This window comes from Podarcis raffonei, chromosome 12 (genome assembly GCF_027172205.1).
Source record: "Podarcis raffonei isolate rPodRaf1 chromosome 12, rPodRaf1.pri, whole genome shotgun sequence".
NCBI lineage: Eukaryota > Metazoa > Chordata > Lepidosauria > Squamata > Lacertidae > Podarcis > Podarcis raffonei.
The window spans coordinates 10136242-10159726 of NC_070613.1; the positions used below are offsets into that span (position 1 = coordinate 10136242).

General features: G+C 42.4%; 1 protein-coding gene and 1 long non-coding RNA gene across 2 annotated transcripts in view; one reads left to right on the forward strand and one right to left on the reverse strand.

Moving 5' to 3' along the window:
* Positions 1–9849, forward strand: part of LOC128424085 (uncharacterized) — a 10535-nt gene extending 686 nt beyond the window's left edge. Inside the window, exon 2 of the long non-coding RNA XR_008332922.1 lies at positions 533–9849. This is a non-coding gene — a long non-coding RNA (uncharacterized LOC128424085). The remainder of the gene's footprint in view (positions 1–532) is intronic.
* ACVR2B (activin A receptor type 2B) overlaps positions 4255–23485 on the reverse strand; it is a 138142-nt gene continuing 118911 nt past the window's right edge. Inside the window, exons 8-11 of the mRNA XM_053409899.1 lie at positions 21046–21160; positions 19371–19509; positions 16984–17114; positions 4255–14183 (exon numbers count right to left, since the gene is read on the reverse strand). Coding sequence (XP_053265874.1) covers positions 13989–14183; positions 16984–17114; positions 19371–19509; positions 21046–21160 — 580 coding nt within the window. The 3' untranslated portion in view covers positions 4255–13988. The remainder of the gene's footprint in view (positions 14184–16983; positions 17115–19370; positions 19510–21045; positions 21161–23485) is intronic.

Below are 23485 nucleotides of genomic sequence, written 5' to 3' on the forward strand. Positions count from 1 at the left end.
GACCTTGGGACTTTGCAGTGAAGGGGGACTAATGAGCCTAATAAAATTCAAACCGTTTCATATGCAAACGCAGTTCCAACTCCCATACAGATACATGCTGGGATAAATAGGGCTGCTTTGCGGGAGGCTGTCTTGAGGGGGGAGGGGGGCTTTATTCCATCAAAATCCCATTTCTTTAAAAAGATTAAATTAAAAATTATAGAATAAGAAACCACCTCTTTCCCCTCAGCTGCCATGTCTGTTTGTGACATCACTCACAGTCCTTACATAGCCAGGGATGGGGAAACATCTGCCCAACCCTACTAGGCCTCACATTTGGGGGGGGAGGGCACTTGTTAATAAAGAAATGATGACTGAGGAGTCCCCTCACAGCCTTCCCCTGCATTTGCTAAATAACCACACCCCTCATTTGTGTTGTTGGGATAAATTTATATAACATTCCAATGAACTTACAGAAGAATATATCTGATATACAGAAGAATATCAACAATCCAGCACAGATAATTATACCCATGGTGTTTTGTTTTTCCAGAATCTGCTAAAACAGAAGGGAGAGGTCAGCTGTTACCAATAAGGAAGGAAATATTCCTTCGAGAAGCTTCTCCCGAAATGGAAGGCACACAAGACTCTGTAATTCTCTTCTTTGGGAGGTGGCTGTCGTGTGGGTGGCCTTAGGAAGCTGAATGCGAAGGAGGCAGGTCCCAGCCCTTTGGATTGCAGCAAGGACAACCTGGGAGCATCTCTCACCTGCTGTGCTTGTACCTCCTCACTCTCCCATTCGCTACCTCTGCACCAAGCCAAGAACAAAGACCAACATCTCGTCCTTTGAGCCCCATGTTGGGCAAAAGATTCCTGCAGGGCGTTGGACTCAAAGACCCTCATGGTCCCTTCTAACTCTACAATTCTATGATTCTGTGATCTAAGGGCATTGCTTTCAAGTGAACACATCATTCTCAGTGCCCTGAAACACATTTAAAAGGCATTCAAAGGTTTTTATAAAAATAATCTTTATAAAAAATAATAATTTATTAGTTTTCCAATTGAAATTGTTATATGATCTCAACAATCAAGCAGAAACCACCTAAAATGGCATGAGACATAAAGTCTTCCTGTTCCTGAGAGATTTGAAGCTGTTAAAAGGGACCAAATAGGGAAATCTTTTCAATTCCTAAGAGGCAGTGAGTTGAGGGAGGCCAGGGCCACATCCACACCATTCGTTTAAAGTGCCGTGAAGCACTTTAAACACTCATGGCTTCTTACCCCAAAGAATTCTGGGAGCTATAGTTTGAAAAGGGCGCCCAGAGTTGTTAGGAGACCCCTCTGTTCCCCTCCCAGAGCTACAACTTCCTGAGTGGTTTAATCACCCATCCTTTCCAGGGAATTCTGGGAATTGTAGCTCTGGGAGGGGAACAGGGGGGTCTCTTAACAACTCTCAGTCTCTTTAACCACCTACAGTTCCCAGAATTCATGGGGGAAAGCTATGCCTGTTTAAAGCGTCACAGCATTTCCAATGAACGGTGCAAATGTGGCCTAATGTTTCCTCCCCTCATTTTTGTCAAACTGCTTGTCTTGCACCTGCATTATGGTATATAAGCTTCCATGAACCACAGCTCGTTTCATCAGATTGATGATGTGATCTCCTGAAACTCACAGCCACAGTGGGGAATGCAGAGGAGAAGAACAGACTCCATCACTTGCAATCCAGCAGATGTCTGCCTGCAGTCTCCCTTCAAAGCTCCTTCCCTTGGTTATGGCCACGGCCTTGTCCATTGCTCACTGTCAGTATTTCACGTTCATTTCACCAATGCAAATAGGGACATTCTGCGGTTCTCTTCATGACTTTCATGGCTGGTCTCGTGGAAAAGCTTGCCAACTCCAGACATCCCTGAAAGGCAAAGGCAAACAGATGAGTGGGATGGCCACCATCTGACAGCATCCACCCAGACACCTCCACTGGTTTCTGCCTGCCTAGGGCATCCACTGACATCATTTAAATGCAAATGCACACACCCAGCTTCCGCCTACGGACATTCACCCGCTATCGTTGGGCAACTTCCCTCCTCTGTTTGGCTGCCTATTAACAAACAAGGCTTCCAAACCAGTTTGCATCCATTTCAGCCAGCGTAGCCTTGCGACATCCACTAGCCTGAATGCAAACTCTTCCGGCAACCATTCACCACTTGCAGCCTCGCCAGGTCCATTGCCAGACGACCGCCTGCTTCAGAGCTGAATATCAGCTGCCTTCAAGTAGCAATCCCACTAGCAAGTAAACTTTGAACTTGCCTTCTCCTTGCTCCACAGCATTTCAGCGCTGGGTGATTGCCTCCTTTCGCCTGCCAGCTTGCTGCCATGGGGCAGGAGACCACTAGAGCTGAGTGCCACCGCTGCTGCCTATTTCTCTCTGGGGAGGGCAGCTGCCTTGCCTTTTGCCTTGGCCAACATTTATACCCACTCAGCTGCCTTTTTTTTTTTTTGTGACATCACAGTCAACAATGGTAGCAGCTGGGGAAGCATCACCATCACCCCCTCAGCCCTCACAATGGTGGGTGTAGCTCAGCAACCATTGGCTCCTTGGTCTATTACCAAGGAGATATATAGCCAAAATCAGGTGGAGAAGGAAGAGCAACTGAAGAGGGAACACCATTCACAGTACATGGGACAGGAAGCCACCGGTCTTGGGAGCAGCTGGGCTGGTGCCACCCCTGACCTCTCTAATATTAGTGCCACTCTCAAGTCTCCAAGGTGTTCCTTCCACCAGCCTTGTTTTTAGATGTGCAAGGTTTCTCTGATCGCTGAGGACAGCCTCCCGATTCCAGTTCAGCCACATCCTGCAGAAATGCACTTGTGTCCAGCTTTCCATGTGAGACCTTTAAATTACTTGAGACTCCAGAAGCCGCTTCAGTTTCTTCCCAGTAACATGGACCTTCTCGTGAGCTTCAACATAATCTCCTCCACCAGATTTGATGAGCAAGTGAGTGGAAATCTCCCACAGTGTTGACTTGTGGCTACCATTCCAGAAGCTCTTTCTCCAGTTGCATTAATTCTCTTTGGCTCCTGAATTGCGTGAGGACCAGCATTTCTTTATCCCAGCTTTTTTCTCCAAGGATCTTGAGCTGGTATACGTTGCAGCAAAAACAATGAACACAGCTATCTTGCCTACCAGAGAAGAGACTAAAGGAGCACGCTTCTGGATGTTGTTGCTTATGGTAAGGTTTAAGAATGTATGAATAGCAGTTTGCAGACAGTGATCCAGGGGATCCTGGGAGACATCACACATTGCCTGTGAGATTAGGATAGTAGATGCAATTGAAAGGCACTTTGTTTTCTGGATCTGCCACCTCTACAGTGGCTTGTTGGTGAATTGGAGGCACCCTCTCACCCTTATTCCTGATGCGGAACTTCACTCACCTCTTCTTCCCTGACAGAGGAAGTGCCATTTTGTGGTTTGCCTCAGGTGCCAAAGTGTCTTGAGCTGACCCTGCCAGCAGCCATAAGGCCCAACCAGTCTGGCAAGTGCTCTGTGTTAACAGTATGTGTACTCTGTAGAACATTTAAAAATTGTAGAGCCTTTTTGGCAGAAGAAGCAGGTTCAGATGCTTTGAGTAAATTCAGTGCTTTTTTCCTGGGGGAATGCAGGGGTATGCATACCCCTAAACATGTTGTGAATCTTAGTTTGGCCTCATTGAAGGGCAGTATTTCAATATGAGTTGGAAAATAAGAATACCCCTAAACATTTTTAAGGAAGAAAGCACTGAATAAAATAACCCACTGCAGCACAAAGGGGTTCCAAGGCAGATGCTCTGTGACTTCTCTTTAAGAAGGTCAATATGCAAAGTTCTTTAAATTCCTTCATCAGACTGAATGGGGATGAGGGGAAAGCTGGCATGGTGTGAAAGTCACAAAGTGTGCAGTTGTAATAGTTTAAAGCAGAGTCCTGGAGGAGACTTGCAAGCTAATGAATTATTTATTATTCATTGGATTTATATACCGCCCTATACCGGGAGGTCTCAGGGCAGTTCACAGAATAAAATCAAAATATAAAACCACAAAATACATAATCAAAATAAAAACACCAACCCGATAACCACCCAGGTTATTGTCAGGCTGCAACCCTAATCCTAGTTACATGGGAATAAGCTCCATAGAATTCAATGTGGCTTACTTCTGAGGAGCCATGGTCAGCAAATAGCCATGGCACATGCCCTGATCGGGGGGAAATAGGGAAGTTGTCCCTACAAATCACCAGCACAAAACATTTGTAATTTATTGTTTATTTTAATATACAAAAAAAGATAAATTTGAAATAGTTCTTTCTAGGTTTTTTCCTCCTATTTGTTGGAGCGGAGCTGCTTCACACAGGGCAAAAATACTACATTCATACTGGTTTATTCGGGCACCCTGAACTTAGCTGAAGCAGCAATACCCAAACTTGGCAGACCTAATTTCAAACAAGAGACTCGTTTCTAAAATACCACAGTAAAAAGGAACAAAGATCCATTGCAAATTTATGAATTATGATACAATGTTTCAAAACATTTCCATTTCATAACTGCATACAGCGGATGTCTTCTTTAGGCCATCTTACATATGTATATCTATATTTATTTATTTATATATATAATATATATAAAAAATCAGCACAATCCAAAAGGGGTTACAGCAATGAGCTCAACTCTCTGTATACTTTTTTGTGTGTTTGTGTGTGGATACTTTAATATAAATTTTGTTAAGTCAGTAGTACAAGCTATCTCTGGTCTACTTTTTTAAAATTTTAAGCTACAAGAGTGAAATATAACCTACAACATTTACGTTTCACGTATCTTGGTATACAAACAGTACATTGGAATTTGAGCCAGGACCAATAGTCATTTTCATTATTTCACCATCTGGTAGAGCTTTCTGCATTTATCAATTTCCTAAACTAGTTACTTAATTCTCATTTCTGAAGTTTGCCAAGAATTCAAATTGGAAATCCTGCGGGAACAGGTTACTGCAAACTCCTCTGTAGGCCTTCTATGTACAAGTTAAGTAACACAGCTTAATAAGACATAACTATTCATCATAAAACTGATACACACATCTCACTATGCTAGACTAGTTTTAGGACTTTATTTCCTTGAATAAAGCATACCATTTAGAAGTAGTTGATAAAAGGAACAATGGTTTTAAAAAAACAACAAAGAGTGTATTTCAATTTTTTGTGCCCTCTCCCTTCCGAATTTTGTTCTATCCTGTGACATTTACTATAAGCATCTAATGGTATAAACAATGCAGAAAGCTCTTTCCACAAGAACTGACAAACTGTACTTAAGTCAACTTTACAGTAGGAAATTCACCAAACTTAAGGACAAAATGTGACAAGTATTCACAGGTGAAAGACTGTAGGCTTCAGTTCTGATATTCAAATGGTGGTAGATTGGCAAGAGGAATGCCCTGGCTTTGTGCAAATGTAGGGGCATAGAACTGGAGACCGAGAAGCATGTTTTAAAATCCACAGTAACCACCTTTTTGCGGTATCAGCAAGTATCACTATATGACAAAACTTTTAAACTTCATAGGAAGTTTCGGAGGGGACAGGTAGTTCAGTCTTCCTTCCCCCTGTAACCACTAAAAGCTTCACAAATGTTTGACACTGATAATTTCGAAAGGCGTTGCGGAGGCAAAAAAAAATTCTCTCCAACCTGCCGCGAATTTCAATTTTGATAGGAAGGTCTCTCTTATATTGGTAAAACAGCATGTGTCTCAATGACCAGGAATAAAAATTGTAAGACTGAACAGATTATTATTATTAAAAAACCCCGAACCATTCGCCCTCCCCCCCCCTCCCAAAAAACCAAGATCAGTGAAAATAATGCTATAGATTTCCATTCCAAATTGTAGTGCTGTTATTTGGAGAAGATCAGTCTCTACTAAAGGGCTCAATATGGATCGCCCCATGCTCTGTCCAAGTTGTACCCCTTTGGAACTTCATGTGCAGGATCATGCTAACCAGTGGCACCTATCCGCCATGTCAGATGTTCCAAGTAACTTTGACCAGATAACCAGGAAATATCTCCCAATAAAACACTGAACACAGTAGAAATCAAGGAAAGGAAGCACTTGTTCATAACGCCCTCTTGCTGTACATACATCCAACACAATTAGAGCTTGACAACAAAAAAAAGCCCTTTTGGTTTAACTGGGAGTGGGGAAAGGAACCACAAGCTTAAAAAATGAAATGTAAGCTGCAATCCTTAGGGATCCATTTCCATTTTTTCCTTTCTGCATATAAATTATATAAAATATATAACTTATATAACACTTGTGTGTAGCATGGTTCCTTGTCTGCATATGTTACAATCTTGCAGTACAAAGAAGATTCCAGAAAGCAACACTGTTATAATGTGAAGTTTGAGGTAACTGGTTCTTGAAATACCTGGATCACAGATTGCATCCAGAAACAACAATTGGATAATGAAAAGCAGTTTCTCTTCCCCCCTCCCTGTAACATCCTGATGGCGGGGGGAGGAATTAAAAAGAACTTACAGCAGTTGCTTTGCATGAAAATAAATGAAGGCACAAAGAAAAAGCTTTAGACTTCGGAAATGAAGAGCTAAAAATAATGTTGCCACAGTTGTGTCCTAATACAAAAGGAAGAACTCTGTCCAAAATCAGTTTTTTTAATTAAAAAGGGGAGGGGGAGTGTAAGAAACAGAACATACTGACCAAGTTTTTAGACAATGAATTGGAAACGTTTAATGTGTGTAAATGACAGATCAATGGATCCTAAATTTGACTACCGAGTGAAGGGCCTATTCATTGTTAAAGTCTCGCAGCAGCCTGAGCACCCGAAGTATGTAGAAGGAGGCTTCTGAAAACACATTCACAATTTGTATTTTAGAACATGACACTCTGTGGTTTAAGCACTTTGCTGAGCTGCAATAGGAAGTTCAGCACCAAGAAGACTGCAAGGGGTAAGCTGTCAGTCATAAAAATGGCACATGAAACTCATTTTTCATCATGGTAATAGGCAACAGGAAAACCTTGTGTCGCCCAATCCCTGCTGCTTTCCAAGCCAGCCAACAATCTGATAGAAAAGGATCATGTGATTGACCTTTCTGTGTGTGGGCTCTTTGCTAGCCAGATACTAGATTAGCTTCCAAGCTGCTCTGGGCCCTCAAAGTAATCTAAGATTTTGAGCAAGGATATCAGTCTCACCCTGAAATTCCAAGCTTAAATAGAAGATGCTTGGTTCAACAACTTCAGGTATCCAGAGTCATGAAATCAGCATACTTCGAGTGAAAAAATGAGGGCTATTCTATCTCAGCCATGTTGTCTAAGTAATCAATCTTTTGATGAAGAATTTAAAAGCACCTGGTGTGTGCACATGCTCTATGTCTCCTCAAAAATTCTTCCCTTCTCTTTTTAGGGTTAACCACTGTGTGTAGCATGTCAATTAAGGCTAGTCAAGGTTAGCTTTAAACTGGGTTTGCCAATAAGCTTTAAACCTCGGTTGCAAATTCTGTTTTCCAGCTAACCATTGTTAGCGTTAACAAAACACTATACAGTACTATACTGAAAAGGGAAGGAACAATGGAATTTGTGGAGGAAAGAACATGTGCCTGTAGGGTGCCCTTGATCTCATACCCATGGTTACTGGTTTGTGAAGTGTTGACTTTGCATTGGGATGCTGAGGAAGCAAAAGGCATTTTAGCTCTTTTGAAACTCTTGTTAGTTCACCATCTCTTTACAGTACTATGGGAAACTTGCCAGCGCCCCATTACTACTGTCAAAAAATGAAACAGAAAGCTCCTTTACATTGCCCATTGCTTTAGTTACGGAAAGCAAAAGGCTAACTTTTATAACCCAGAGAAATTTGATTTGCAAATATTAATCAGTGCATTTCAGCAAGATGGGAAGAACTACCAAGAGCCCATTAACAAAGGAATGCTGACAGAAACATCTCTTTACAGATCATATTGTCAATGCGGTACATATAGTCACTATAAACAGAACTGCTGGCATGTTATGGAGCAGAAATCTGATTTACCATGGTTTTCATAAATGCTTAATAGATAAGGCCGCACAAATTATCACAAAATGCATCAAAATGTGTGTTTCCATAAGGAATTTATATGAAGGCTACACAAATATTTTTGTTGTTGTACTGGTGGTGGTAGAATCTTAAGGAGGCCATGAAAAACAGTCAAAAGTGTGGGGTTTTGTTTCTGTTTTCGCAAAAGGGATTATATACAAGAGGAATACATAGTGAAGTCTACAAAGTAAGTTGGCAATTCATGAATTCAGGCCGCCTTTTCTCTAGCTAGTTTTAAATCTGGCTTCTTTTTTGCTGTGGCTGCACAGGATTTTTGTTTTCCATTTTCCTTGCAGAAACGTATTGGGCAATACTCGATGTTAGCCATACTCAAGAGCACACTACTGAAACAGACTTAAGTCCATTAATTTCATTGAGTCTACTCTGATTAATGCTGAATGTCATCTATTATGTTTTACAAAATAATTTGTGGTACGAAATAATTTTTTCAGACACAGTGCAGTTTTCATTCTTCAGGTGTGTATGTGTGTATTCAAAGGTCACTTCCCCTCTATACAGTATAAACATTTTAAAATAGCATATTAAGATAATCAAGAAGCAAAACTCATAGTGCTGTACGTTTGTTTCTTAACTCTAAAAACATTAGTAGGACAATACTTCAACAGCATTATGATCGTGCTTTTATATTGCATGAACACCCTTTAGAAAATTTGGATTTCTCACCTTTATTAAAAGCCCACAGCACCTGCTGTAGCATATTACAATTGCTACCACAGGCAGAAAAATCAACAAGTGTTCTGCTATTCTAAACCAGAAAGAAGTACTGTACTTGTTTTGCTTTATAGCTGCCACTTTTGAAAAAAGACATCACTTTCATATTAACAAATTTCAAAAGGGAACAAAGAAAACACTGTTTTAAATTCTTAAATTAGCATAAACAAGCACTTATCAAGGAGTGACATTTAGAAGCCCAGCATAATAGCCATGTTTTAAAATATAAGCATAGTTAAGATTACTTTAATGCACTGTGGGCTGACAATACAGTGCTAATGCTGCAAAGATCTAGATTACGGGTGTAAACAATCTTGCACAGGAGATTTTGATATTGGTTACTGAAGAATGAAGGCTGCACCATAATTAATTTAACCCCTGTAAGATTTCTCTCTGTGTGAAGTGGGAAGATTTTGGAAGCTGAATAAGGTCCAGTCTGCAATCCTATTCCCACTTACAAGGGAGTAAGCCCCAATGAACTCAAATGAACTTACTTCTTAGTAACAATTGCACTGCAAGAATAGTCAGTATTTCAGGAACCAAAGTAGTTTAGGATGCCCACAAAGGGTTGATTTAATGTTGGCAGCAGGTTTGGACTTAAACCAAAATCGTATTGTGGAAGAATTTACTCTCATGTACCAGTGGTGAACTAATTTATTGCTATACCAAGAAGCAGCTTTAAATCAGGTGTACAGAACCAGCTGAGGGACAGGAAGACTTAAAAGATACTACTGGGGATTCTGTGAACTCTTTCGTAGCGAAAGAAAGCTTTGATCAAACCAACTGAGAAAGCTGCATCATATTGATGCTAAAATATTTACTATCAGTTCATTAAACACATCTATCAGACACAAACAATGTCATATTGCCAGCGAGGTAGCTGATGTGCTAGGAACGAAGGACACAAGACAGGATGTTTGCGAGCAACAGGCATGTTTATAGCTGACCACCAAGTTTTGCTTAACCAGCCAGTGACAAAATGATCTGTAAGGAGCTTCAAGCAGAGAGATGCCATCAACAGGTATGAAACAGTTAATTTTGGTTTTTTAAAAAAATATTTGTGTGTCCTGCAGTAAAACAAGTTTAATGCAACTGAAAGTGGGAGGTGTGGCCATCCTTCTCCCTTCTCATAAAGGGAAGGTTGAAGTTGTTATCTAGTAGGCTATAAAACTCATATGGCACTTTCAATAAATACTTTAAAGCTTCTTAAAGAAACCAGAAGGTTGTGTGTTTGCTTCTAAAGAAGAGAAAAGCAACTGCTGTAAACCAAGCCTGTTTTAGCCATCACATAAATAACGCTGCGAGAAAATAAAAAAGGAAATACAAAGCAGCAGAGTTCTTACAATAATTAAAAGACAGCACATCTCTTTCTCCACCACCATCAACAACCTGGATCATTAAATCTCACATTTAAGAAGATATATAGGTTCGAGGTGTATTTAAGCTTAATTGTTGTTATTTCACTTCATCCTCTCCGAAGCTTCTGCCGTTCCTCTTTACAACATCAATCACAAAGATAAAGTTACTTTGGGTCTTTTACACAAATTGTTATGTTGTCCCAGTTTGAGCCTGTTTTACATGCGACCAAATTCAGCCCAACCAGTTCAAAGTTGGGACTTTCCGAGTGCTTAGCTCTCACCCTGCCTTCTTGAGGATGGCAAAAGGAAGGGGTTTTCAAAACACTACACAATCCACAATGCCTGATGGGTCACACAAATTGTGCAGCCCTCTTCTCATTTTGCTCCACAAAGGACAGCAAACTTAACACTCTGTGTTCCGAATTTAAGAGTGAATCCCAAGTCAGGTTTGTGAATCAAATAAGTGTAGTTAAATTCAATATAAAAACAAAGTGGAAAAAAGAGTAAATGGGGAAAGGCTTTGCCTTAAAAAGCTACACGAGCCTTAACTTCTTGTAGTATTTCAGCTAATAAAACGATTCTCGTGTTTTAATCATTAGTATTCAGATTTAGGCTCAAACATGACAGCCTTTAAGAATTATGGGCGGGGGCAACCTAAACATCAAGGAAGGTGTCTGTATTTGTCACGTACAGCCATCTCTAAAAAATAGGTGCACACTCCTCAACTCTGAATACATTTGATCCTCAAAAGTAAATCACACTGGTTTCAGTAGAGTTTACTTCCAAGTAAGTAAAATTTAGAATTGGTGTGAAAGATGCATGTTTAAGCACTGTCGAGTCTAAAACTGGTTTGGATGTTCAAAAGATGCAGGGGGAAGAGGGAGAGGGAGTGACTGCTGCTGATTCTCACTCTTCGTACCTCGGTTGTTCCCCCAAGGCAAGGGGTGCAATGCCAAACCCCAAGCAATGGAAATACACCCCCCACACTTTGAATTGCACCTGGAAACATAGAGACACTTGCTCTTTCCTAGGCAATGTCAAAAACAACTCTGTACTGTTTTTATGAGAGACAGGGAAGAGCAATCAGTTGCAGGACATCTGCCTCATCAAATCCATCCAGCAGTAAGCCTGCAATTTTATTTTATTTTTTGGAACAGTCTAGCTGCAGTTAGTGAAACTGCCTTGGCAGAAATGGGCTGGGAATTAAGAGCCCCCAAGAACATATTCAAAGGTAATTTTTAATACTATTATCGTCCTGTGGCAGGTAGTGAGTGTAAACAAAACAACTTCCTTTTGCGGATTGATGTTGCAGCCAGAGGAAAAAGTTAAAATTTCATGAGAACAAAACAAAAAGATGCACTGATCTTTCACTAAAACAGCTTGTGCTCCCCACTGCCCTCCAAAAAGTAAGAGAATGGAAACAGCCTTTGAAAAGAACAGTGAATAATGCCCAGAAACCTTTTTTATAGGCAGTTATTCTAAAACCGTTTACACTTATTTACAATGGTGCTTTATAAAAACAAAACAAAAAAAATGGTAGCACTTCCTAAAATATTTTGGAACTTTTTTTAAACTTTTTTTTTCTTTTTTTAAAACTCCCTTGTCATAAAAGCCAACTTACATTAAAATATACATACTACAAGACAACACAACTAACAAAATATATAATAAAACTCATACAAGTAGAAAATTCTGAGGTATTTCTGGTTTGAGGTGATCTGTGGTCGTGAAGTTTTTTCAAAACTTTTTTTTTTTTTCAGTTTTAAACCTCGGAAGCCACGTAATGCGTATGTGTGTTCTAATTTTTTCTTTTCTTTTAAAAAATCATTGCATGGTTTGCAAGTTAAAAAAATATTTAAATGTTGAATCAGCAGCATTAGGAACATTCACTGATTAGAGCGAGTTTATGGCATAAATAGAATCAACCGTATTGAAAATACGCACCACTGTTAAGATGAAAGAGTTGGGTGACAGAGTTCAGAGAACGAAGAATCAAGAAGAATCAACTTGGAGGTTTGTCAACCGACGGCGAACCTTGGCCTGGGTGTGACAGGCCCCAATGGGACAATGGAACTTACTTCCGAGCAAAGTATACCAATATGCTTAGGGTCGGGGCCGAGAAAGTACAAATGAACAGCTACACTAGGCTACAAAAGTGCAGCTGAGCTAGAACCCCCGTTTCAAAGTGGTTTAAGTGTCATGGCTTCCATTAAAGAAGTCTGGGAAATGTAAGCGTTGGGAGGCATTGATGCTTAAAATAAAATAGAAGCCCACCGAACCACACACCCAATTTCATTGGAGATACCAAAAGAAGCTGAAAAGATCCGGAATGGGTTTAAATCTGTCACACAGATGGGCTGCAATATAAGAGTAAACAACATGGTTATCTCCACATATCCCATCCACATCGGCCAACCCACTGAATTAAGCACATTTCCTGGGAAATGTGGATGCATCAGGATATAACGACTGAAATCCAGAACCTTTAAGAATTTCACTAGTTTCTCAAGCACATTTACTTGGAAGTAAGGCCTATTGCTCAGTGGGATTTCCAAGGAAATCAGTTTCCGATCACAGCATTACACGCTAAGAACCTGTTGCAGGCATTAACCGTCTTCTTTTTGAGCTTACATGTTTTGTTTTCCCTCGTATTTTTATTTGAAAACGGACTTTTAGAAACTCCAAACGTTGCTCCAATCGGACGCCGCGTGGGAAATTTGCCCAAAATGCAGCAATTCAGCCCCAAGACCGCATTCTCTGAACTTTTTTTTAAAGATATAGGGGTTTTCTTTTTCCTTTATGTAAATACCACTGAAGCCCGAGGTAACGAAAGGACCTAATTCCGCCGGCGATTCGCTGTGACCCAACTTTCTCCGTGCTCCGCAGCAGTTTTAATACTCTTGCCTCAAAACTTGCCCCTTCCTCTCATGAACTGTTTACCTGAGAAGTAGCTCCCTAAGCAGGTGTTTCTCCCGAATGCTGCCAGAGTTCAACGTCTCTCTCTCTTCTCTCCCAAGTCCCAATACTAAATTTTTCCCTTTCGATTCTATACCATCAAAGAGTGAGCGTTCTTCTTCTTGGCTCCTCTCCCAACTCCCCGCCTCCCCCCTCACCCCCACATTACGGCGACACCCGTTACACCCGTAAAAGACACGTCTGCTTTTGTTTTCTTTTTTTTCCTTCTTTTTTCTTTTTTTTTTAAGCTCGCTGTCAAAAATAGAAAAGGAACAACGGAAAAAGAAAAGTCACGGGGTGTGAGAGTCTTGTTATGAGGTGTGATCTTATGTAACAGTCTTTTTAAGCTTGCAGCGTGATGTCCTTGCCGATGGGTAGTTTTTTGTTTGCTTGGTATCGCCGATGCCTCGCGTAGAAAAAACAGACCGGACAAAAGAGAAAACCCAGAAAACAGGATTATTATTATTATTTAAAAAAGGGAAATAAAAGTGAGTCCATTGAGGTCTTGAGGTACCTGCACCGTTATCTGCATTCATTAGTCGGCACCCAAATGCTTGCTGAGATGTCCTCGTTTTCCTCCCCCCCCCTCGTTTTAATACAGTAGAGCAATGTGCTGGTAAAATTGATCCAGTCAAAATAATAATAATAAAAACATCAACGACAATAATAATAACAATAATAATAATAACAATAAAAAGTCAAGATTAAAATAGCAGCTGCATTTGTGTGTGTGTGTGTGTGTGTGTGTAAATGTATGTGTGTGTGTGTGTGTGTATGTTGGATTGTGGTTTAACTTCTTTCTTTTAAAAAAATCCAGTGAGTCTGGAAAGACCACAAAAAATAAAAAAACAAAAAACGTGAACCAGGCTTTAGATACTTGACTCTTTGGGCAACAAGTCCACATTGGTGACAGAGGTCACAATGGAAACGAGGCAGTCCGAGGTAGGGCCGTTTACTGATTTGCGTATCTGAGAAATCCGCTCCTCTACGCAACCTGCCGAGAGGCGTGCCTCTGCGTCGTGGTCCCAGCATTCTTCTATCGTAACACAAAGCTGTGCCAAACCCTGGAGACAGAGGGTAAGAGGACAGGGGTGTTTAGCTCATAGGACACCAAGGGTGGAGTTAGGAACAGCATTAAGCCTAGAATCCCACTTCCCTTCCCATCACTGCTGACCCCGCCTGGTCGCTGCTAGGTGCTGCTTCCTCAAGCTGGGATAAAAACTGGCGCCGATTTCTTCATGTTTATGAAAGGCGAACCATATTACATTTATATACAGTGGTACCTCAGGTTACATACGCTTCAGGTTACATACGCTTCAGGTTACAGACTCCGCTAACCCAGAAATAGTGCTTCAGGTTAAGAACTTTGCTTCAGAATGAGAACAGAAATTGTGCTCCGGTGGCGTGGCAGCAGCAGGAGGCCCCATTAGCTAAAGTGGTGCTTCAGGTTAAGAACAGTTTCAGGTTAAGAACGGACCTCCGGAACGAATTAAGTACTTAACCCGAGGTACCACTGTGTTGCAATTTACTCATTTCAGAACACTGATCACCCACTTAACCTTTGAAGGAAAACCTCTCAGTGGTGTGCAATATGTAAAAGAACAATACAAAACTATCACGAGTCAAATTTGTGGAGTCCGGCTTCAACGATCGGATTCAGTGGTCAAGAAAAGCCAGAATGATTAAAGAGATGTCTAAAAACAGACAAGAGGAGCGTCCTACGCAGCAGAGAAAAAACAACAGACCCAGGCTTAACTGCTTCAAGTGAGATCTAGGCCTTTGTGGCGTGTTCTACAGATACTATTTTTTCAGCCATCACAAACAATCTACCAGTCTGGGGAATTTATTTCATTAGTGTAGCTCTCTTTTATTTTCCTTATGTCTAAATGGATGCCCAGAAGTGTTCTAAGGAACTGCATCCTTATATTAATTGGACCAAAACCCAGAAATGGCTTATAAAACAACGGCAGCAGCAGCAGTAGCAACAATATAAAAACCGTTTCCTGGGTCGACACAAAATCGACCCCTCAGAAAAACTCGTCACTTAGGCCCAGACCCAAATAACTTTCTATGTAGGCAGAGGCTTAAGATTGCCTCTCCCTGACCCATACAATCGGACCTGGTTTTACATCTCTGAATCCTCTGAATTTCTGTTTCATTCACTTTCATGGTGTTTCTTTCATATACAGTGGTGCCCCGCAAGACGAATGCCTCGCAAGACGGAAAACCCGCAAGACGAAAGGGTTTTCCGTCGCGGAGGCGCTTCGCAAGACGAAGTTCCCTATGGGCTTGCTTTGCAAGACGAAAATGTCTTGCGAGTCTCGCCATCCCCCCCGCTTTTTCCCCCTTTTTCAAAGCCGCTAAGCTGTTAATAGCCTTTTAACAGCTTAGCCGCTAAGCCTTTAATAGCCGCTAAGCCGCTAAATCGCTAATAGCGCTAATCCGCTTAGCCGCCAATGGGGTTGCTTCGCAAGACGAAAAAACCGCTAGAAGAAAAGAATCGCGGAACGGATTCTTTTCGTCTTGCGAGGCACCACTGTATGTGCTTCCCCCTGCTCTTATCTGTGTTTATTTCTATATTACATTTTTTTTTTTAATGTTAGATGCTGTAAAGATGCTTTTAAACAGATAATAAAATACATAAAAGCTGAGGAGAGAGAGGGGGGGGAGTGGGGTGTTTGTGTACAGGCCTGCCACCCACATCACATTACCTCACAATCTGCTTTTGAAAGTCCCCTAGGATTAGAATGAATAAATGAACGAAGAAAGCTGATGTAAAAAGAAAACACGGATCCAAATCTCTACACAGTGCTTGGAACTAGTTCAAGGTTCCTCAAATTCAAGCCACATTATAATTTGAAATAGGTTTTCTTCTTTTAAATCCAACTAGAGAAACCAGGAGGACCTTCTGATCTCCCTTCTCTTCTCCTTGCTCCTCTCACTGCAATCCTAATGGCTACTCAGAACCACTGCAAATTAAGGCAATGCTAATAGTAATACTGATACTAATACTAAAGGTATTACCTTTAGTACTTTAATACTAAAGGTAAAGGACCCCTGGACGGTTAAGTCCGCTCAAAGGCAACTATGGGGTTGCAGCGCTCATCTCGCTTTCAGGCCAAGGGAGCCGGCGTTTGTTCACAGACAGCTTTCCAGCTCATGTGGCCAGCAGGACTAAACCGCTTCTGGCGCAACAGGACACCGTGACAGAAACCAGATTGCATGGAAACGCCGTTTACCTTCCCAACACAGCGGTACCTATTCATCTACTTGCCCTGGCGTGCTTTCAAACTGCTAGGTTAGCAGTACTAATACTATCATTACCGGTAGTAATAGTAAAGTAAAGGTAAAGGGACCCCTGACCATTAGGTCCAGTCGCGGACGACTCTGGGGTTGCGGCGCTCATCTCACTTTATTGGCCGAGGGAGCCGGCGTACAGCTGGTCATGTGGCCAGCATGACTAAGCCGCTTCTGGCAAACCAGAGCAGTGCACGGAAATGCCGTTTACCTTCCCACCAGAGTGGTACCTATTTATCTACTTGCACTGGTGTGCTTTCGAACTGCTAGGTGGGCAGGAGCAGGGACCGAGCAACGGGAGCTCACCCCGTCGCGGGGATTTGAACCGCCGACCTTCTGAGCGGCAAGCCCTAGGCTCTCTGGTTTAACCCACAGCGCCACCCGCGTCCCTGGTAGTAATAATAAACCCCACCAAATTTTATTCTAGAGGGTTTTTTCTTTTTTTAATGCTGCAAGTCAAAGACTTGTGATTGACTTGAATGGGGCTTCCTGCTCTATAGCGCGGTACTTTTTGAACCTAGTTTGCTAGAGAAAGGATTTAAACAGTATTAATGAGAAAGGACATACAGGGTGTTTAAGCCAGTGATCCTTGAATGCAGGGCGCATCTTCTTGTGAACCACCACTTCCTGTAAGTCCTCGAGCGATGGATGTTGCCCGATCTCCTCTTCGAAAGGCAACATGTACTCATCTACCGGACCTGAGTTTGAAAAGGAAGGAGAACATCATTATATGGCAGAGCTCCTTGGAGGAGACAGAAAGCTTGAATTCAGGGTGACCTATGGCTGTGTACACATTGCCAGCTTAAAACAGAGCTGAGTCGTTCACTTTTTCTCAGTTTGGATCAAAGCTGGGGGGGGGGGGTTGGGGGGGCGGAACCACATCAAAACATAATATTTCCTAAGAAGTAACAGGATAGATACAGGATGAATATGGATTATGGCTAACATCATGGAAGTGAACTGGATGAAGAGTAAGCTGGAATATGTACACTGCCTAAGTCTCCACAGCAACACCATAAAGTGGCACAAAGATCACATTTCACACATACATGCAGGTCCCACTATCAGAACTCTAGTTATCCAAGATCTATTATCCAAATAATTATACCCAAACTTCAGTACATGAATGGGTGGCTCAGATCTCCAAACAGCCATTTAAGCTGGCTTGGTTTCCCCAAACCATAGTTTCAGTATCTACCATTTGCCTGAGCTTGGACAAGTAAATGCATTTAGCAGAAAACTAAAGCAAAAGTTTCCAATTTCATCTTTGTGACCCTGCTGAAAGAGAGGAGGGAAGTGTACTAGCCCATTCCCAAAACACTAATTAGAAGCATCATATCTCAATGCAAGCACTAGCCCAAAGAGGTACCTTCCTTCCCTTGGTACAGAACAGACTCTTCCCTTTATGTATTTAGATCCAGAGCTTATTTTTCAGTCATCTAGCACTCCAAGTGTCTTACAGTCAGTAATTAAGGCAAAGGTACAATACCACAAAAGACAATAAAACATATTGAAGGTTAAACCAACCGTTCAAAATATGAAAATAGGTCAATGGACTCAGAAGGCTCAAAAGGACCCAGTATGCCTGAACTAGCGCTTTCCAACTGATTAAATAAATATTGTTAATTAATCACGCAAATTTTAGGTGACTGACCAATTAATCTATTTGGTTTGCATGTGAGTAATTCTGGCTTGAGTAAATATAGTAGTATAGGACATAAAAATAGAGGGAGGAAGTATACCATCTGAACTGAAAGCCTAGAATTAAACAGATAAGGAGAAAACAGGCCGTTCTCTAAAAACAACAATTACTTATAATCTCTGGCGGTCCTTAAATCAAGAAATTTCCTAAATGTTGCGTATGCAGGCACAGAGCCCACATGTGTGACTGCACAGCTAGCACAAAGAAAAATTACTTATTATTTCGAGTTTCTAGTGGTCGTTAAATTGACCTTTTGCAGCAGGCAGTACAAAGTTTGCAACCCTTTTGACTACTTCTACATTTCTGGCTCTCAAGAAGGGTGCAATATTGTAAAAGTTCTTGTGTAACCCCAGTACATAACTATATGGAGAAAATGTTATCTGCCATATTGTTGTGCATTCATATGGGAATTTTCTCCATGATCTTAGGTGGTAGTATTATTATTATTATTATTATTATTATTATTATTATTATTTATTTACTATTTCTTACTTCGCCAAACCTTTATTAGGCATTACAAGTATAAAGGTAAAGGGACCCCTGACCATTAGGTCCAGTCATGACCGACTCTGGGGTTGTGGCGCTCATCTCGCTTTACAGGCCGAGGGAGCCTGTGTACAGCTTCCGGGTCATGTGGCCAGCATGACTAAGCCGCTTCTGGCGAACGAGAGCAGCGCACGGAAACGCCGTTTACCTTCCTGCCAGAGCGGTATCTATTTATCTACTTGCACTTTGATGTGCTTTCGAACTGCTAGGTTGGCAGGAGCAGGGACCGAGCAACGGGAGCTCACCCCGTCGCGGGGATTCGAACCGCCGAACTTCTGATCGGCAAGTCCTAGGCTCTGTGGTTTAACCCACGGCGCCACCCGCATCCCATCCATCCATATATAAAATTTTAAAATATATACAACTAAACAGCCACGTAAAATATATAACAACGAGGATTTTCATTGGGATTTCTTCCCGCTAAATAGTGCCACTCACCACTCTAAGAGATGCTATTGATGAAAACTCAGTCACCCTTGCAGTTACTTCTGGGTTAATGTCGGACAGATAGATTTACTGTTTCATAAAAGTTTATATACCACTAAATTGTTTGGGGGAAACCTTAAAAGCGGGGAGGTGACTAAGGGGGTCCCCACTCTGCTGGCAACATTCCAGTTGGGCAAAGGCGCTCCCAGAATTTCCTGGAAACCAGAGACAGTGGGACTAACCCCAAAGCTATATACACAGTAGAGACTGTGATACTTACCATCAGCTGCTTTGCACCTGGAGACCAACTCCCACAAGACTAGCCCCATGGCATACATGTCTATTCTGAGGAAGGCGTCTCTCTGGAAGTTTATTGCTCCCTCTAACACCTCAGGAGCCATGTATCTTCTTGTTCCCACCTGAGTCAGAAAGAGGAATAGGCCACTGAGACGAAAGGGTGGCAAATACAGAACCCCCATCCTTAAAACTGCGGGGATTTTTCTTCTTTAATTTAAACCATACTTTTCCGTCTGTAAGACGCCCCCTGTTTTGCGGGACTCAAATTTCAGGAAATGGGGGCAGATCACACAGGGTTGTTGAGCTTTTGGGAGGGGGGCGGGAATTGCTGTAAATCGCTCCCCTGCACGCGTCACAAAATCCGCCTCCCATCTGTCCCCTCGCCAGCAGAAGCTGCCAATCGCCCGCCCAACTCCCGCAGCGTCAGCCAATCAACACCACCCATTGACGCAGCAACCAATCACACACACAATAGCCGCTAACGGATGCAGCAGCAACCAATCAAACGTCCTATTCACTACCCATGTATAAGACGACACCAGTTTTTTTGCATGATTTTTCAAGGAAAAAAAGTATAGTCTTATACACGGAAAAGTACAGTAGTCATCATTTGCAGAAGGAGATGGAGGAACAAGACTTTCCCATACCCTATGTAGGGCTTCCCTCCCCCTTCCAACTTGAGTCATGCATCTGGTCATAAAGCGTTCTCCATATTCAGCGCTGCAGGAAATTCGGGGGGGGGGGCCATACCATGTGGGGTGTATGTGTGTTTGTGGATGTATCAGTACAAAGTTGAATGGTGGGGCAGCGCTCTCTCCATCTGCACATCCCAAACAAAGAACTGTTGAATAGTCAAAGCGTATCCTGCAACATTGAATGTCAGCTTCTGGTTTGCGCAATTTGCTAGCTGTGTTTGGACTGGGATGAGCCACTGAGAGCTCTTAGCATCTGCAACAGAATGAGGCGGAAGAGTGGACCACACTACGCCAGCCAGTTTCGAATGTTTCGCCACATCAAAGAACGTGCCAGCAAAACAACAAACACGTCACAGAGAAAGGTCCCAGGGTAACCCACTCACTGCTGTGCCTAGTATTCTCCTTGCGGGGAGATGGATTCTTCAATATAATATATAAACACACAAACACATCTTTTTGGTGATTGTATTCACTGCTACTGAGCGCTATCACCACTATTTCCTTTGTGGATCATGGCAGTCGTTTGGTGTTGGCACCCATGGCACTTTTGTCAAGATGTGAGAACTGGCATCTCTCTCTCTCTTGATCAAAAACCTCCCCCCCTCCCCCCGATCTTCAGGTGAATAAATAATTTTTAAAAATAAAAGAATTGGAAGCATTCAAAAAATTGAAGCTTCAGTGGTTGACTAAAGTGGCAAGAAGCCCATTCTGCCAATTCAGGACTTTACCACCTGATTCTGCCGCAGACGTAGTCCAGGGACTCTGCTGGACAGCACAGATGGATTCTGTGAACAATGATGTGATCGCATGGGACTAAGTGGGCCCATTTGTCTGACAATTACTACGTCTTGTCCCCCAAAATGGTGTGATTTCTTGTCCCGAGGAAATGCTGTTGTATGGACTGAGAAGTGTTGCTAAGGGAGGTAGTGTAAGCAGACGCTTTTGCTAAGCCGCAAGCGTTACCTGTCCGTGGGTGTCTCCTGGAGGTTTCCCAGGTTCAAACCGTACAGCCAACCCAAAGTCTGCTAGCACGGCTGTCAAGTCATTCTTCAGCAATACGTTTTTGCTCTTGAAGTCCCTGCAAGGGGGGTGGGAAGAAAGGAGGGAATTAAGATCACGGATACCATCGCTCTGAAATAGGCAGTTCCAGGTGAATATGCCTATGTGAGTTCTGCTACGGATGTAAGCATGAGAAGTGGGTTTGATCTTGTTTTCCATGAATGGAAAGACCAGCAAGTAAAATAAGGCCAACCTGGAGACCAGCTCATCCTACACCACCACTGGGGGCCTGCCCAGTTGGTATAGGACACACACACACACACACCCAACACGGCCTTTTCGGTGGTGGCTCCCTGGAGGTGGAATGCCCTGTCTCGGAGTTGCATCCGTCTCCATCATCAACCTTCAGGAGGAATTTGAAATCATTCCTGTTTATCCGAGGATTTGGCGACTGAATAATTATGTTCCAGGCAACCATAAGATTGTTGGATGGAAGAGTGTCTTTAACTGCTTTAAGACTAACTGTTTTTAGATGTTTTTAATTGTAACTTATTTTTTAAAAAATCTGTTTTGGAATGTTTGCTTTGTTTTTGTATTATATGATACATCTGTTTGCCGCTCTGGGCTCTTTCAGGAGGAAAGGAGGGATGGAAATTCAATAAATAAACAAAGACATGATAAGTTTCTGAAACCCATTGCTGTTTTTATGTCATCTAGACTCCTCAGCCAGGCCTTTTTCAGAGAGCTGAGTTAGGTGCTGGAACCGTAGCTGTTGCCCTGGCTCCCTCACTTTTTGTCCTTACCTACCCTGTAAGTTCAAAAGCCCTGGCTATTAAGTCATTCCTGAACTTTCTAACATTTCCAGCGTGGGTTAAGAAGAAAAAGGGATGTGGGTGAATATAATTAAATTACAGACCTTAGGCAGCAGATGGCAAGCCCATGTGTGTTTGGCATTATAATTCTCCTGCCATCAATTCAATTCACTGTGGTAACCCTGCCGGTCGGACCGCGGGACAACAGCGGGGCCCAGCGACATAATTAATGAGGGCAGAGACAATTGTTTTCTGAAATCTCCTGTCAGAATACGTTACGGAGAGAGACACCGCAGCCGAGAGAGGAAGGGAGTTCAGTGAGTTCCCAGGGCACAGAATGCCCTGCAGGGGAACGGCATCCTCTTGCGATTCTCTATTCTTCTGAGAGGAAGGTCTTCCTCACATCCTAAACACTGGAGGTATGAAACAACTGGCACCACAGATTCCAGTGGCCCAGATGGAGGAAAAAGAGGTGGCTGAACCGCTGCTGAGCACTGAAGTTGGCGAGCAATATTTTGACAGAATGTTATTTACTCTACTTGTAACAGGGGCAGCCAATGCGTTGTCTTCTGCAACAACAGCGTGGTCAAGAAAGATGGGTACAGTGGTACCTCGGGTTACATACGCTTCAGGTTACATACGCTTCAGGTTACAGACTCCGCTAACCCAGAAATAGTACCTTGGGTTAAGAACTTTGCTTCAGGTTGAGAACAGAAATCGTGCTCTGGCAGAGCAGCGGCAGCAGGAGGCCCCATTAGCTAAAGTGGTGCTTCAGGTTAAGAACAGTTTCAGGTTAAGAACAGACCTCCGGAACGAATTAAGTACTTAACCCGAGGTACCACTGTATTGTGGTCTAACAACATCGGGAGATTGTGGTATTATTATTATTATTATCATCTCAGGGCTGTTCACAACATAAAATGAATGGGCCTAATTAAGTCATGTGCATTCATTTCAACAGGTCTCCCCTGAGTGAAGCTTCAGCTGAATGTCTCCCCTATTTTAAGAAACTAAAATGGATGAAACTTCTGGCGCGAAAGAGCCACTGACGACGGCAATCGATGCTTCTCTTTTATTTGTTTAGGATTAAACAAAACAACTTTTGTTTAATACTAGGACAAAACGCCCATGTAACCTTCTTGAGGGACGACCAGTGCGTTGCCATCTCAGAAATCCTCCAGCTTCTCTGGCTGGCTTTGATAAAAGGAAAATGGAATGATCTCAGTGGCTGAACACATGCAGAATGGCTCCGGCTTCGATGCCCAGCAAGCAGGACAGCGAAACCCTGGAGAACTGCTGTTGAGGTAGATGGACCAATGGCCTGGCTTTGTCTATGGCAACTTCCTGTGTTCCTAGAGCTGCCCTTGAGGCACGTGGGCATCAACGCAATGTGTGAAAGGCTATGAGCAAGGTAAGAGTTAATTGCACAGCAGAATAAGACACCTGGCCTAGCCAGATGGGTCTGCTAGAATTTGTTCCGCGTAACCCTGACACCCGTCTCCCAAAGACATCGTGTCCCAATGAACTTTTAAAGCGATTGCTAATTGTGAATGGAAGCCGCTTGCTTTTGTTTAGGGGCAATAACAGAAAGC